General features: G+C 33.7%; 2 protein-coding genes across 2 annotated transcripts; both read right to left on the reverse strand.

Annotated features, from left to right (window-relative positions):
• Positions 1-230: 230 nt before the first annotated feature.
• On the reverse strand, positions 231-3,531 carry LOC107409602 (scarecrow-like protein 33). The gene is made up of 2 exons (XM_048468595.2): positions 754-3,531; positions 231-574 (listed from the first exon to the last, which is right to left on the reverse strand). Exon 1 carries the CDS (start codon positions 3,228-3,230, stop codon positions 831-833), a length of 2,400 nt encoding a protein of 799 aa, XP_048324552.2. The 5' UTR covers positions 3,231-3,531; the 3' UTR covers positions 231-574; positions 754-830.
• Positions 3,532-7,175: 3,644 nt separating this feature from the next.
• Positions 7,176-10,345, reverse strand: LOC107411021 (scarecrow-like protein 14). Its single transcript, XM_016018525.4, has one exon. It carries the CDS (start codon positions 9,862-9,864, stop codon positions 7,627-7,629), a length of 2,238 nt encoding a protein of 745 aa, XP_015874011.2. The 5' UTR covers positions 9,865-10,345; the 3' UTR covers positions 7,176-7,626.
• Positions 10,346-13,731: the final 3,386 nt, after the last annotated feature.

Here is a 13,731-nt window from a genome sequence, read left to right on the forward strand (position 1 = left end):
TCCAAAAGAAGTTTGAGAATTCTATTAGCAATTTTGGTTCAAGGAAATTCCACTTCCAGTGCAAAATTTCCACTGATTTAACAGAAAAATTGGACTGGCTTTTAACCTGGGAAAACTTCTTTGTAATTAAACCGGGTCTACTCTATCTCTGACTCACGCAGAAAAACAAACAAAAAGCCTTCTACTTCAATGTACTGATCCATGCATAAGATAAACCACAAAAAAGTATAGGAAAAATATAATTTAATAAAACACTATCATATATATGAATATAATGCATTTCCAAAACTTCATCTTACTGCTACATCCAATAAGTTAACCCAAAAAACATGATTACAGATCTTGGAAAAATATAGGCGTCGTTCCATCATTTGCCGTATGTTCTGCCCCTTTATTTTAAGTAGTTATTTTGTTCATGGTTATATAATCTACTATACCTAGACAACTATATAATCTCCAGCATGAAACCCAATGACCAACGAGTTAAGACACCAACGAGCCTTGAACCTGTCATTTCAATCAATCAGCCAGTCTCCTCGCTAAGCTCTTCAAGAAGGCAGTACAGCAAAAGGATCTGAAAATATTGAACCTACAAAGTTAGATTTGGCAAAATTTCATAACCTAATGAGGACTAAGCTTACATAATAGAATTAACAAACATATAATATATATTCATACAAACACTCCTACATATATGCATAAGTCTCTGCATGACAGAGAGACAAAAAAGAGGCCACTACAGTAAAATAGTACCTTTGTCAAAATTTAGTAGACGTAAATTCCAGCCATATTCTCACTAATGAGTTTGAATAAACATCATGAGCAAGATCCTATGCCGGAACCCAACAGGAAGAAGCATAGACAATCCTGCCTTTCCACCCCTGAAGCATCCAGTGGCTGTCTTCATCAATTACAAAATCTTTATGGTACCATGCCTTCAATTTAGCTCTTAATCTGTCCATGAGCTCTCGATCTGGAGGGAGTGGCCGGAAACCTGCCCTTGTAGTCCGAACCTGCCATTGCTTGTGTGTCTCAGGCCTCTCAACTCTCTCTAAACCCTCACATGCTATAACATTCATAGCCTCCCGCCCATAGAATTCTCTCTCGAACATTGATCTCTCTTCACTTTCACGGGACAAGTTAATATCAAACATATCAAACAAGGCAGAGTAGTGGAAGAGAGCTTCACGGAAGCGTGGGACAAAAAAAGGGGCGTTGAACGACCCGTTAACAACATTGTTGACAAAAATATTTGGATTCATCTTCCTTATTAGGTTTAAAACAGCATTCCTTGGACAGTTCACTTCAACTGTTTCATCGAGTAAGTTTTTAAACCGAAAGAAAGAATTCACAGCAAGCACCTCATCTTTGTCAATCTTGAGTTCCTCAACTTGAATAGTTTCCCAAGTCTGTGATGCTATGGCATTATACTCAAAAGGGACACCAAAGCGCTCACAATACTTTGCCAAGCGACGCCCAGTCTCTTCAATTCTTTCCGATGGACGGAATCCAGGCTGGGGAATCTCTATCCCTGTAATTCGCAGCTTGGGAGGTCCACCACTTCTGGATGAGAGATGCTGGATGAGGATTGGCCACTGGAAACCATACAAGATTCCAAAATCTACAATGTGGAGTTTTGTTGCTTTCTCAGCCATCTTAAGAATCATCTTGTTTGCAAAGAACATAGACATCTTCTGAAAAGGGAAGGCTGAAAGATGAACTTGGTAACATTTCAAAATATCAACAGCTGATGTCCTCTTGGAAGCTAGGGAAGAATAAAATGTTTGGACTCCAGTCCCAGCAATTCGTGCCTCGAGGCCATTAGCGAAAAAATGAGCCAACCTTTGACACCCATCACCAGAAGGGGAAGAATGCTGCCTAATCTGCTTTAATAGTTCATGAGCAGTCCTTATATCATTAGCTGACACAGCTTGTGCACATAAAATCAGGAGAGTCCTCAAATCCACGGTTTCCCTTTTCTTTCCCTGTTTCTTTGAACGGGCTCTCCCACCATTGCCATGAGGTCCTTGTGGCTGTTCATTTGGCTGCAAGGATTTGCTCGTTCCACTAATCACAACTTCACTTCCAGCACAATGGTTATTTCCATCAGTACAAAGCAACACCCTATCAAACATATCAGATATGTCACTCTCATCCACATAAACTGCAGACTGCTTAGCACTCCTCTCTTCTTCTAGATCAATGTTTTCCCTTTCATGATTCTTCCTTCCTCTCAAACCATTAGGCGAGGTCTCTCTGTCACTCTTTTCTTCCTTGACAACCACCTTTGGAGACTCTCCCTTCAACTCTGGTGAGAATGTGCTGCTTTCCAGATCAATGATTAGCTGATTACCTTTAGGAAGGAACTTACTAGCTTCTTCTAACCCTCTATTAAACTGAGAGATAGAATCACTGTCCGTGAATATGTTCTGAGCCAGTTCATTCAAAGAAGAACTAGACAGCCCATCACCAAGACTGTGTGTAGGAACAGAAAAATCCGAAATGTGATTCGAATTATACCGGAAATTATGGTCATTCGGAAGAGGAGTCGGGGATATAGAGGGCTTGTAATCCCCTATATCACCAAGCCAGTGGGGACCATTACTAATAGTACTACTACCGCCATTGTCACTGCTGAGGCTTGAAAAGTTATCATCAGGGCCCACAACTGTTTGATCAAAATGAAGAGGGTGCTGATTGGGAGAATGGGTTTCAACCGTTTGATCTACATAAACAGGGTTCTGATTGGACGAGTTGGGATTCTTCTCACCCACAAGAACATCGTAGAACGATTTCTCAGTGATTTGAAGACCCAGTGGGTCGAAAAACATGCATGGTTTCTCCTCTATCTTCTCCTCCATAAGAATCTGGCTTATATATTTGATAACAGATTCTGAGAATTCACTCTCATCTGGGGAACTATCTCCCCGAGGACTAACACTCGAATTCGGTCCAGAAGAGCTTCCATCAGGAATAGGACTAACAGAAGGAATACTTGATCCTACCTCTGAACTCACAGTCATGGAAGGAATGAAATTACCAGAGTCTGGATGAGGTGGGAAAAAAAGATAGTCGTCCATGAAATTAAGATCTGGGGATGGTTGATCAAATTTATACTCGTCTAAGAGATTTGGAAACTGATTGGAATCGGGTAAAACAACAGTCTGCTTATCAATTACGAAACCATTTGTGAAATCTGAGAATTCAGTGAAACTTGGATCCATAATCATCTATACTAATAAAAACTGGTTTAAACCAGTTAGAATAGTCAACCCCTGAAAAGCTCAACTATCTATCTGTTTTTTAAAGCTGAATTTCTCGATTCTAACTAAAAAGTCTACAGAAAACAACAAGAACATCAAGAACCTTAATCTGGGAAAAACTCTAAACCCTTTACAGCCTACAAAAATTACTACTTAATCATATCAAAGAACAAAATCAAAGAATACAACACAGAATAACAGAGAAACAGAGGAACGAAATCAAAGAAGGAAAAAAAAAAAAAAAAAAAAAAAAAAGAGAGAACTAAGGAATTGAAGAACCTTAGAAACCCATCTCAGTTATAGTCGAACGAATCAAAGGGAGCTGAATCAAAGTTGTAGCAGCAGCTAAAAAGGGTCAGACATATATGGAAGAAAGAAGAAGATTAAGGAAGTTGTGTGAAGAGCGTTACGGAAGTGAAAGAGAAGCGCTGACGAAACGGAAACTCGGCGAGATTCTCTCATATATAGAATACAAGCAGAAGAGAGAGAGAGAGAGAATTTTATGATTTCATCGTCGGGAAGTTTCTCGGAAAAGAGAGAGAGAGAGAGAGAGAGAGAGAGAGAGAGTATCTGTGTGACCATCAATAGCAGTCCGCCATGGCCTATTAGCTTCAATTGGTCTGTGATGCGATCTGGGTCGTCCCCATTGTCAAATCTTTGACTCATTAAATGGTTGTATATATTTATTTGGATTTTCTTGCCGGTTACATACCAATATTATTTTAGGATTTTTAGGGTTTTTTTTTCTTTTTTTTTTTTTTGTGGGGCGGGGGGGCGGGGGGGCCTTTGATTTGAACAATTTAGGACCTTTTTTTCCGTATTTCTTTTATTCTATTCCATTTGAATTTCCTTAAAAAGCAAATTTAATGTCTTTCCCATTTTACAAAATTCCCATGTTATGAATTTGTTTTCACAATGTCAAATTTGTTAATTTCCTTTAAATGTTAAGAATTTCTTTTCAAATATCAATTTTAGTATTATGTCCCCAAAAAATATGTTGTACTAGTAAGAATTAAATTAGATTAAAAAAAACTAAATTTGATGATTCTCAGGTAAATATTGTTTAAAACTTTATATTAGTATGATTGACAGTTAATTAATAAATCACGTGCTATTTATTATCATTAATAAAATATTTAAAATAATACATTTTTACATGAAGAAATTTACTTTTCTAATGAGTTTAGTTGTGTCGAAAAAAGAAAAAGCTTATAATTTTCTAATTTTCTGTGGAGATCATATAAAACTTAAAACAAATGTCATTTTGACTTGATCAAAGTTGTAAATTAATCAAATGGAGCTAAAAAAGAAAAGACTTTCAAATTGAATTCACATGTTCTTTTACAAATAACCCTACTCATCTGAACCCAAAAAAAAAAAAAAAAAAAAAAAAAAAAACTTTGACTTGATTTTCAGTTTAGGGCAATTCAGGTCCAAACTCAATAACAAATATATTATTAAATATTTTAATTGAGATTTTTCTTTAAGGATAATCATGGTAACTATGGATAAACCTCTAGAAGCCCCTAAAAAAACAAAAAATGTTTAATCGATCTGTGGTGGACCCTACAAGATGTAGTAAGCAGAGGAGGACACCTGTGGCTTACAAGTCAAAGAGATTCGTTTTTGGGATTACACGACATGGTCAAAGTTGCCACCGGATAACTTAAAAAAACCGCACGGGTGGCTGACTGCATTTTGGGAATTGCTTGGCAACCAAGCCAAACTTCTTTTCCATAAAAAATAATAATAATAAAATATAAAATCCTTGAGGACCAAGCTTCCACAGTTTGTTTTTGTTTTTTCTTTGTTATCAAAATCAAATATAGATTAAATTCGATTTTCAACAAAAGCAAAATTAATCAAATCCGAGGTTTTATGATAGTGAAATACAAAAATTGCAGGTTTAAACATCAACCATAATGTACATATATATAGCGAGAGAGAGAGAGAGAGAGAGAGAGAGAGAGAGAGAGAGAGAGAGGACAATAACATAGATATCAAATTTTTTAATCAAAATTTTGATAATAAATTTTATAATAAATTTTTAATAATATTAAATCGATATTAATTTATATATATAAAAATAAATAAATTATTTAAAAATTATCAAATCATAAATATCAAAATTTTAATAAAATAATTTACACCCTCTATAATTTTATAGACATATACACACATATATCTATATACAGAACTTATCAACCATAATATAAATACGAATTCTTTGGATAAGCATGCATTTTGTCCGCTTTATTTATTTTTTTCTTTGCGGTCAACACCTAACCTTTTCAAGTTGCCATGAATCCTGCTTGGTCCTCGAAAACTTTAAACTAAAATAAAAAATAAAAAATAAATGCTGACTTCATGATTTTTTTTTTTTTCTCTCTCTCTAATACAGAACTAGGAGAAGTACTCTCTCTCTCTCTCTCTCTCTCTCTCTCTCTCTCTTTTTCTGTTTTTTGCTAAATCAGGAGAAGTAAAGTCAGAAGCAGAGAATCGAAACTATTAAATTTTTAAGAACATGGAGGACCAAAAGTGCCCAGAAGACATGTCATGCATGTCTGGATATGATGATGGTATATAATCTAATAAACTTTTTTAAATTAATTGGTCAAAGTCAACTTGTATTAGGTTTTCTTCTTTTATTTTACTATTTTTTATTGTATATCCAAAATCTAATTGTTTTTTGTCAGATGTATGTGGAAAATAAATCTATTATATGATATCATATTATGTTATTATATTAAGCAGCCTCCTTTTCTTAATGAATTATGTATATGAATTTATTAAAAAAATAAAAGAATTACGTAAATGAAGAAAATGCCGCCTTTCATATGTCATTCAAGTTTGTTTTTAAAGAATATATATATATATATACATACCATTCATGTGAATGAGGCAAAACTTCAATCCATGTTGCCTATCGGCAACCATGGTTAAAAACGACTAGCTTACAAGATCACCTATTTTCTTTGATTTCAATAGTTGAATAACAATATTTGAAAATCTCCATTGCCACTCCCACCCACAGATTCACAACATAATGCAAAATGTTTTCTAAAGTGACTACTGTTTTATGGAAAATAAAAAAATATAAAAAATAAAAGTTTGCTTTGTTCATTTAATTTATTTAGAAAGGATGGAATAAGTTTACTTAATCATGAATTTATCACCATGGATTAAAAAATGTTTGACTAAGATTCCGTAGACAAATACAGTGGGTGGGGATTTCTCGATTCTTATAAACTATTATATTATATAATGCTGCTTATATGAGATATACCAACAACAAACAGGAAGATACCCGAATCTTGTATGACTTTCGCCGGCGTTCAGACCTCTTGACCGACCCTTTTTATATTTCAATGGCTCCTTTTTGTGCTAACGCAGCTGTCATCACCCAAAAATATAAAAAAAATAAAAAATAAAAAACCTTTTTTTTATAATTCAAAGCAATCATTTCTATTATACCTTTAGTTTAACAAAGCAGCCATTAGCTTTGATTGGATTATATGACAATACAAAACTATCAGTAAATGTCCCCCACTAATTGAGATGCATTGAACATTGAAAAGCCTTAAGTGATAGTTAAATATTTTAAATACAAAGCAAGTTTCTTGGAAGGTTCATCAGGGGATTCCACATTTCTGGTCTCTCTGATTTCTCACTTTATAACGCCTGCACAGTATACGGAGCACATGCTACGATCTTATTTGACAATCAATTGTCGGGCCTAACCTTCCTTCTTCATTTTTTTATTTTTAATTTATTTATTTATTTTTATCTTCTTTGGTTCCTTTCTAGTACACTAGTAAGCCGTACCAGATGTTGTGCTCATTCATGATTCATATTTATGAGATTAGCAATCGATCAAGACCCAGTTGACTAGTTTTCCACGTACAAAAATGGTAGAGAAAAAGGTACCACTTTTATATACTCCATAATCCATACAATACAAGCTTTCACCATCTATCTGGATTATATGTTCCATAATACCATATAATAGAAGCTTTCACTATCTATCTGGGAACCATCTAAAAAGCAAAAATAATTGGAAATTACAATCTATTATACTTGCATAAAATTCAGAATCTAGGTAAGCCCAGGTGAAAAGTGCTAGAACTAGCTGAACTAAATCTGTTGACAGTCACCTAATCAGTGACTTAAATGATACAATCGGGCAGGTCAAGTCAGAGATATCCCACAAACTTCATTATTTGCAATCTTTAAGCCAAAGGAAAGGGACAAAGATACTGGAACCGACCGATAATATCAAAGAACCAACAAAGACGAAAGCCTATTTACCAGTGTATTAAACCAGCTTCTTGGAAGTAAATTCCGACAAAATGCATTTTAAGTCCTATGCTGGTATCCAACAGGAGGAAGCAAACATAACCCTGCCCTTCCAACCCTGCAGCATCCAGTTGCCATCTTCATCAACCATAAAATTACTGTCATACCCTCCTTCCACCCTGCACTTCAATTTCTTCATGAGTTCAAAGTCCAATGGAAGCTGCCTGAACCTCGCTCTCTTGGTCCGAACCTGCCACTGCTTGTATGTCTCAGGCCTCTCAACTCTTTCTGAACCCTCACAAGCAACGATATTTATGATCTCCCGCCCCAGAAACTCCTTCTCATACATTAACCTCATTGGATTTTCACGATCTAAAGTAGCATCAGACAAATCAAACCATGAGGAGAACTGAAATAGTGCCTCGCGGAACCGTGTGACAAAGAAAGGAGCATTGTATGATCCATTAGCTATGGCATGGACAAAAATATCAGGACGTATGGTCCTAATTAAGTTTAGAACAGCATCCCTTGGACTGTCTACCACAACTGTCTCATCCAATAAATTCTTGAATCGGAATAGACAATTCACAGCAACCACCTCATCTATAACAATCTTGAGGTCTTCAATTTGGATAGTTTCCCATTGTTGTGCTATGGCATTGTACTCAAACGGCACATTAAAGCGCTCACAGTACCTCGCCAAGCGACGCCCTGTCTCCTGGACTTGCTGTGCTGGTCTAAAACCATGTTGGGGAAATTCAATCCCTGTAATACGGAGCTTAGGTGGTCCACCAGATCTTCGTGAGAGGCACTGAATGAGAGCAGGCCACTGGAAGCCGTAAAGGATACCAAAATCTATGATATGAAGATTTGCCGCTTTTTCAGCTGCTTTTGAGATCATATTGTTTGCAAAGACAATTGCAATCTTCTTGAACGGGCAAGCAGATACATAAACTTGATAAGCTTTCAACATATCAGCGGCTGTTCTTTTAGAAGCAAGAGATGCATATATCTCAGTTCCAGTACCAGCCAATCGTGCTTCAAGGCCATTTGAAAAATAATGAGCCAACCTCTGAGATCCATCACCATATGGAGAAGAGTGCTGCCTAATCTGCTTTAATAGCTCAGTAGCAGTCCTAACATCATAAGAAGATACTGCTTGTGCACATAAAATAAGCAAAGTCCTCAAGTCAACCACTTCCTTCTTATTTTCCTGCATCTTGGTACGACTCTTGCCGCTGCTACTTTTATTGGATTTCTCATCCTGCTGGGAGAACTTCTTTCCTCCATTGCCAATGCCCCCACCATCTTCACAAATTAGACCACCCCTTCCTTTTTCCCCATTGCAAAGCAGCACCTTATCAAACATCTCCGAAAGCTCAGTCTCCTGACCATCCTCCATGTAAATAGCCGACTGCTTGTTACTCCTTCCATCTTCCAAATCCGTCTCCTCTCGTTCATGATTCTTCCTCCCTCTCAACTCAGTAGGAGAATGATCCCTCTCCTCCTTTTCCACCTTAACCAACGAATCGGAAACATTTTTATTACTCTCCGGAGGCAATTCGTAGTTGTCCAGATCAATAACGAGTTGAGGACTTTTCGGCAGGAACTTATTACCCTCCTCCACCCCTCTCTTAAATTGCATCATCAAATCACTCTCGCTAAAAGAATTCGGTTCCAGAAGCTCATTCAAGGAAGAACCCACCAAACCATTACCATTACCATTATCAGTTATATTGTCCTGCAAGTTGGACGTTGTTTGTGAACTGGAAACTGAAGTGGACTGGAAAACGAAATCAACAGGTACTGGGGTTTGCAATATGGAAGGTTCGTATTCTGAAGGATCAACATAAGTCCGACTAGACTGCACGGAATTGCCAGTATTGGAACTAGAAGTAGAAGCAGAATTGCTAGTTCTAGTTGTAGAATCACCAGGACTTGGCCAAAAATGATCGTCAGGACTCTCTATATTCCGATCACTAGTATAATAAAGAGGGTGTTGATTTGGAGAAGGTGGGTATTTCTCACCGAGAACGTCATAAAGAGATTTCTCAGCTGCTTGGAGAGCCAGAGGGTCATGGAACATAGAGAGTTCTTTCTCCATGTTCTCCTCCATTAGCATTTGGCTTATGTACTTGAGGACGCTGTCAGAAAAGTCACCGTCGTCTGAGGGTGAGTCAGACTCGGAACTCATGCTTAGGTTCGGAGATGGGTTATTCAATTGGGTTAGGTTTACAATATTTGGGTTCAGATCTGAATTCGGATGAAGATCGAAATTCAGCAATCGGGTAAAACTTTGATCCATTATGATCGAAAATTTCCCCCAAAAAACGGAATCAAAAATAAAATCAAACCCCAGAACTTGCGATTAACTGAAATAGAATCAAAAGGAGAAGATGTTACCCGTATTATGTGGAAGGAGAATAAAAGCTATGCATGAAGAAGACAATAATCGGTTCCCGAATCCAATTCCTTCGTGCCATCGGGGAACCGCCGACCGGAGCTCTGATCGACGGCGCTGGAAGAAGCGAAAGAGAGAGGTTTCCCTAGTGATAGACGGAGTTGGAGATATGATCGGTGGCCATTGAATCCGAGAATCCCAGAATCAAAGTTTGAGAGAGTTCGCTTAGTCAAAAAGAGAAAGACGGCGTTGGGTAAAAAGATGAAGACGAAACCATTAGTACCTTATTTTTCTGGATTTTCCAGCTGTCGCGGATTTTCAGATCATCACCCACTCGTGCACTGCCACGTGTGGCCAGTCGAAACTTTCCCTTCCTTTTCGATTTTTTTTTTTTTTGGCAATTTTTCCGTCTCCTTCTTCTATAGAATTTTTAGAACGTATTGACCACGAAGTTTTATATATATATATATATATATATATTTTTTAATGATTTGTAAAGGAGCATCTATAATCTCTAATGGTTTGTCTATTAATTTTATTTATTTAAAAAAAAATTATCATATCAAAGAGATAGATGCCTTTTTTTTTTTTTTTTTTTAAAAATTTCAATGCTTTTGTACAATGATTATTCTAAATGATATGCTACCAAAGAAAATAGAACTTATTAAGCAAAACGTTTACCTTCAAAAGCTTTGTTAGACAATTGACACAGTATTTTATTTATTTTATCAATTTTTATGTAAAAAAGTAACTTTCAACTTTTTTTTTTTTTTCTGTTTTGTTGCTCTGCTCGATTTCTTCTTTTTCCTTGCTTGGTCAATTTTTTTTTATTTATTTTTTTAGAGTAGCAGTTCAGTCTTGAATGGTGGCCGCGTATGTAGATTGAATCTTCCTTCTTCAACCTCATTAATGCCATTGATTCTTCTCTCTCTGTTTTATTCCTCCCCTTTTACTAAAGCAATAGTTCACTCACTTTTAGCTTCCAACTTTTTTCAAATAATTATGAAATTTTGTTAAGAGAGAATTTAAAATTTGTCAACTTTTTACTAGAATGCAAAAATTGAACTTTGGCTTGGTTTTTTGAGGCCATCCTTATTTTGGATTTTGGGAAAATTTGTGGGAGAGACATAAGAGCACATTTTGACAGTAGCTGATAAACCATTGGACTAGATAAAAAAACAAAATAGATTTATTAGTACTAGGTTTAAAAAGAACAAAAGAATTAAATATGAAAACGAATTTTGGAACAGCTATGGAGTTTTCGTTGAAATAAGATAATTAAATTTAATCGAATACACAGTGGGGAAATTTCTTCTGCCTTAATTGGTATGTTTTGTCTTCTCTCCATTAAGTTTTTCTGTTCATTCCTTGTTCTTTGTCTTCTCTCCATTAAGTTTTCTGTTCATTCCTTGTTCTTTGTTTTTTTTTTTTTCTTTTATTTGTTATATTTTTTTATTCGGTATAATCTAAAAAAAAAATTACACATCATTATTTTATATTATTTTAAATAAAATCTATTAGAGATTAATTTTAAATGAACACTATCTATTAAACAAATATTATACCACATCAGTATCAATATTTTTCAATCTATATGCCATATAAATTCCAATGCATAAAATTATTGGATATGCTTTTATTAGTACTTTAATCTTTGGATATGGATTAAATCCATACCCAATTGAGTATAGAGATATCCTCTAATCAAATATCCAAAAAGGCTAACATAATGGTTTTTTTTTTTTTTTTGACATAAAGCTAACAACAATGCTATAGGACCAAAAATTTACTAAAATTCTATACCAAATGACATGGTATATTTATCCTATTATTAATAGAGGAATTTGTTAACCGTCATTGGCTTTAAATATGATCATATCCTAAAATAAATATGAAAGCAAAAAGTGTAGATAAAATAAGATTTTTAACTCATGTTTTCTGACAAATAATCATGACATTGAAATAATTTAATATAATAACAGATAAAAAATGAAAAGTTAATAATTTTAAATTCATAATTAACTTTTAACTTTTTGAACTTTTTGACACCATTTAATTACATCATTTTAATAACCATGATTATTTGTCAAAAATATTAGTTAAAAACTTTCATACACAGAATTGGTCCCAAAAAGGTATAATGGAGAAAAACAAAATTATAAATCTTCAAAAAAGGGATCAGTCGAGATGAGACATTTAGAACAAAAATAAATAAATAATTATAGATCACATGAGCAAATGGCATTAAAAGAGAAGGGAAACTTTACGAAAATATTATTGTAGGTCTTAAAACTTATTTGTTAAATATTGATTATCAATTAATGTATAAATTTTTAATTATTTAAAAATAGATGAATTAACATATAAAAAAGATTGACAATCCAAGTAGGTTATTATTTTTTAAAACAACAATCTTAGTTCAAATCTCTCACCCTAATAATGTTAATAAATAAGAAAAAAAAAGTTCAAATATAAAAATAGGTGGAATCAAAACCATTAAAAATAAATAAATTAAAAATGACACATCACTTATTATCCAAACTTAACTAAATTGATCACTTTAATATTGTATTTTTTCCCTATTGACAAAAAATATATTATTTGATTGAACTGTTTTTGAAAACAAAAAAACAAAAAGACTTTTTTAAAAATAAGATATATTATACTACACATTTTCAAAAAAATTTTTTATTACAACCGGATATTCTGGTGTTTATATTTTTATAACTTCATAAAAATATATAGTTGTAATTAAAAAAAATTTCGAAAATATACAATGTAATATACCCTTAAAAATAATACCAACCAGGCATACTATTTCTCTGGTTTTGTGTGTGAATATCAACTTCTGCAACTCTTTTTCATTCCGGATACTATTTTTTTTTTTTTTTACGAGTCCACAGAATATAATTCATTTATCTAAAACCAACTTTTCAAAACTGTTGATTTGTCAATTGTTTTCTCCTCTATCTTTTTGGAAACTTAAATTTTCAGAGTATTATTTCAATTATTTGTCAATCTTAAAAAACAAATCGTCGTTCAAATATGAATACTACAGTATATACAATAATAGTCCCCACATTCAATATCAAACAATATTACATATATATATATATATATATATACACAAAACAATATGTTTTTTAATCGCAAATCAATATAATTTTAATTCGGAAATGAATAAATTGAACAAACCAATGTCACATCTATATTAATATGTAATTATTAGGGTTATATTCCATTCCCGATATTAAAAAAAGGGCTACATAAATTTTATCAACTATTATAATTAACATACAGGATGGAGTTTGAAACGTTTTCTTTACACTACATGGAATCAACATTTTGCTTAACGTTTTATTTTCATTTACTCTACTATCAATGAAAATTTTATATCGAATCAATAAACTAATTATGGTTTAAAAAAATTAAAAAAAAAATAAATAAATATATATATATATATATAAATTAATTAAAAATGCATATAGATTTATAAATCATGCATATACTCAAATCTAGAACCAAACCATCCAATTAACAGTAATTAAACAAAAAAACTATCCAATTAACCACACTACTCCAAAAAATTTAGATTAGTTAATTATTATTATTATTACAACTTGGGGGATTGCTGTAGGGGCCCAGCTATCATCAATTTATAGTATATAAAAGCAATAAGATTCACAGTGACTAAAACTAAGGTTATCCTGCGGAAATAGCTAAATAACAACATCATTATTTCCTCACATAACGATTTCAAATTTAAAAACA

Source organism: Ziziphus jujuba, chromosome 10 (genome assembly GCF_031755915.1).
Source record: "Ziziphus jujuba cultivar Dongzao chromosome 10, ASM3175591v1".
Classification (NCBI taxonomy): Eukaryota; Viridiplantae; Streptophyta; class Magnoliopsida; order Rosales; family Rhamnaceae; genus Ziziphus; species Ziziphus jujuba.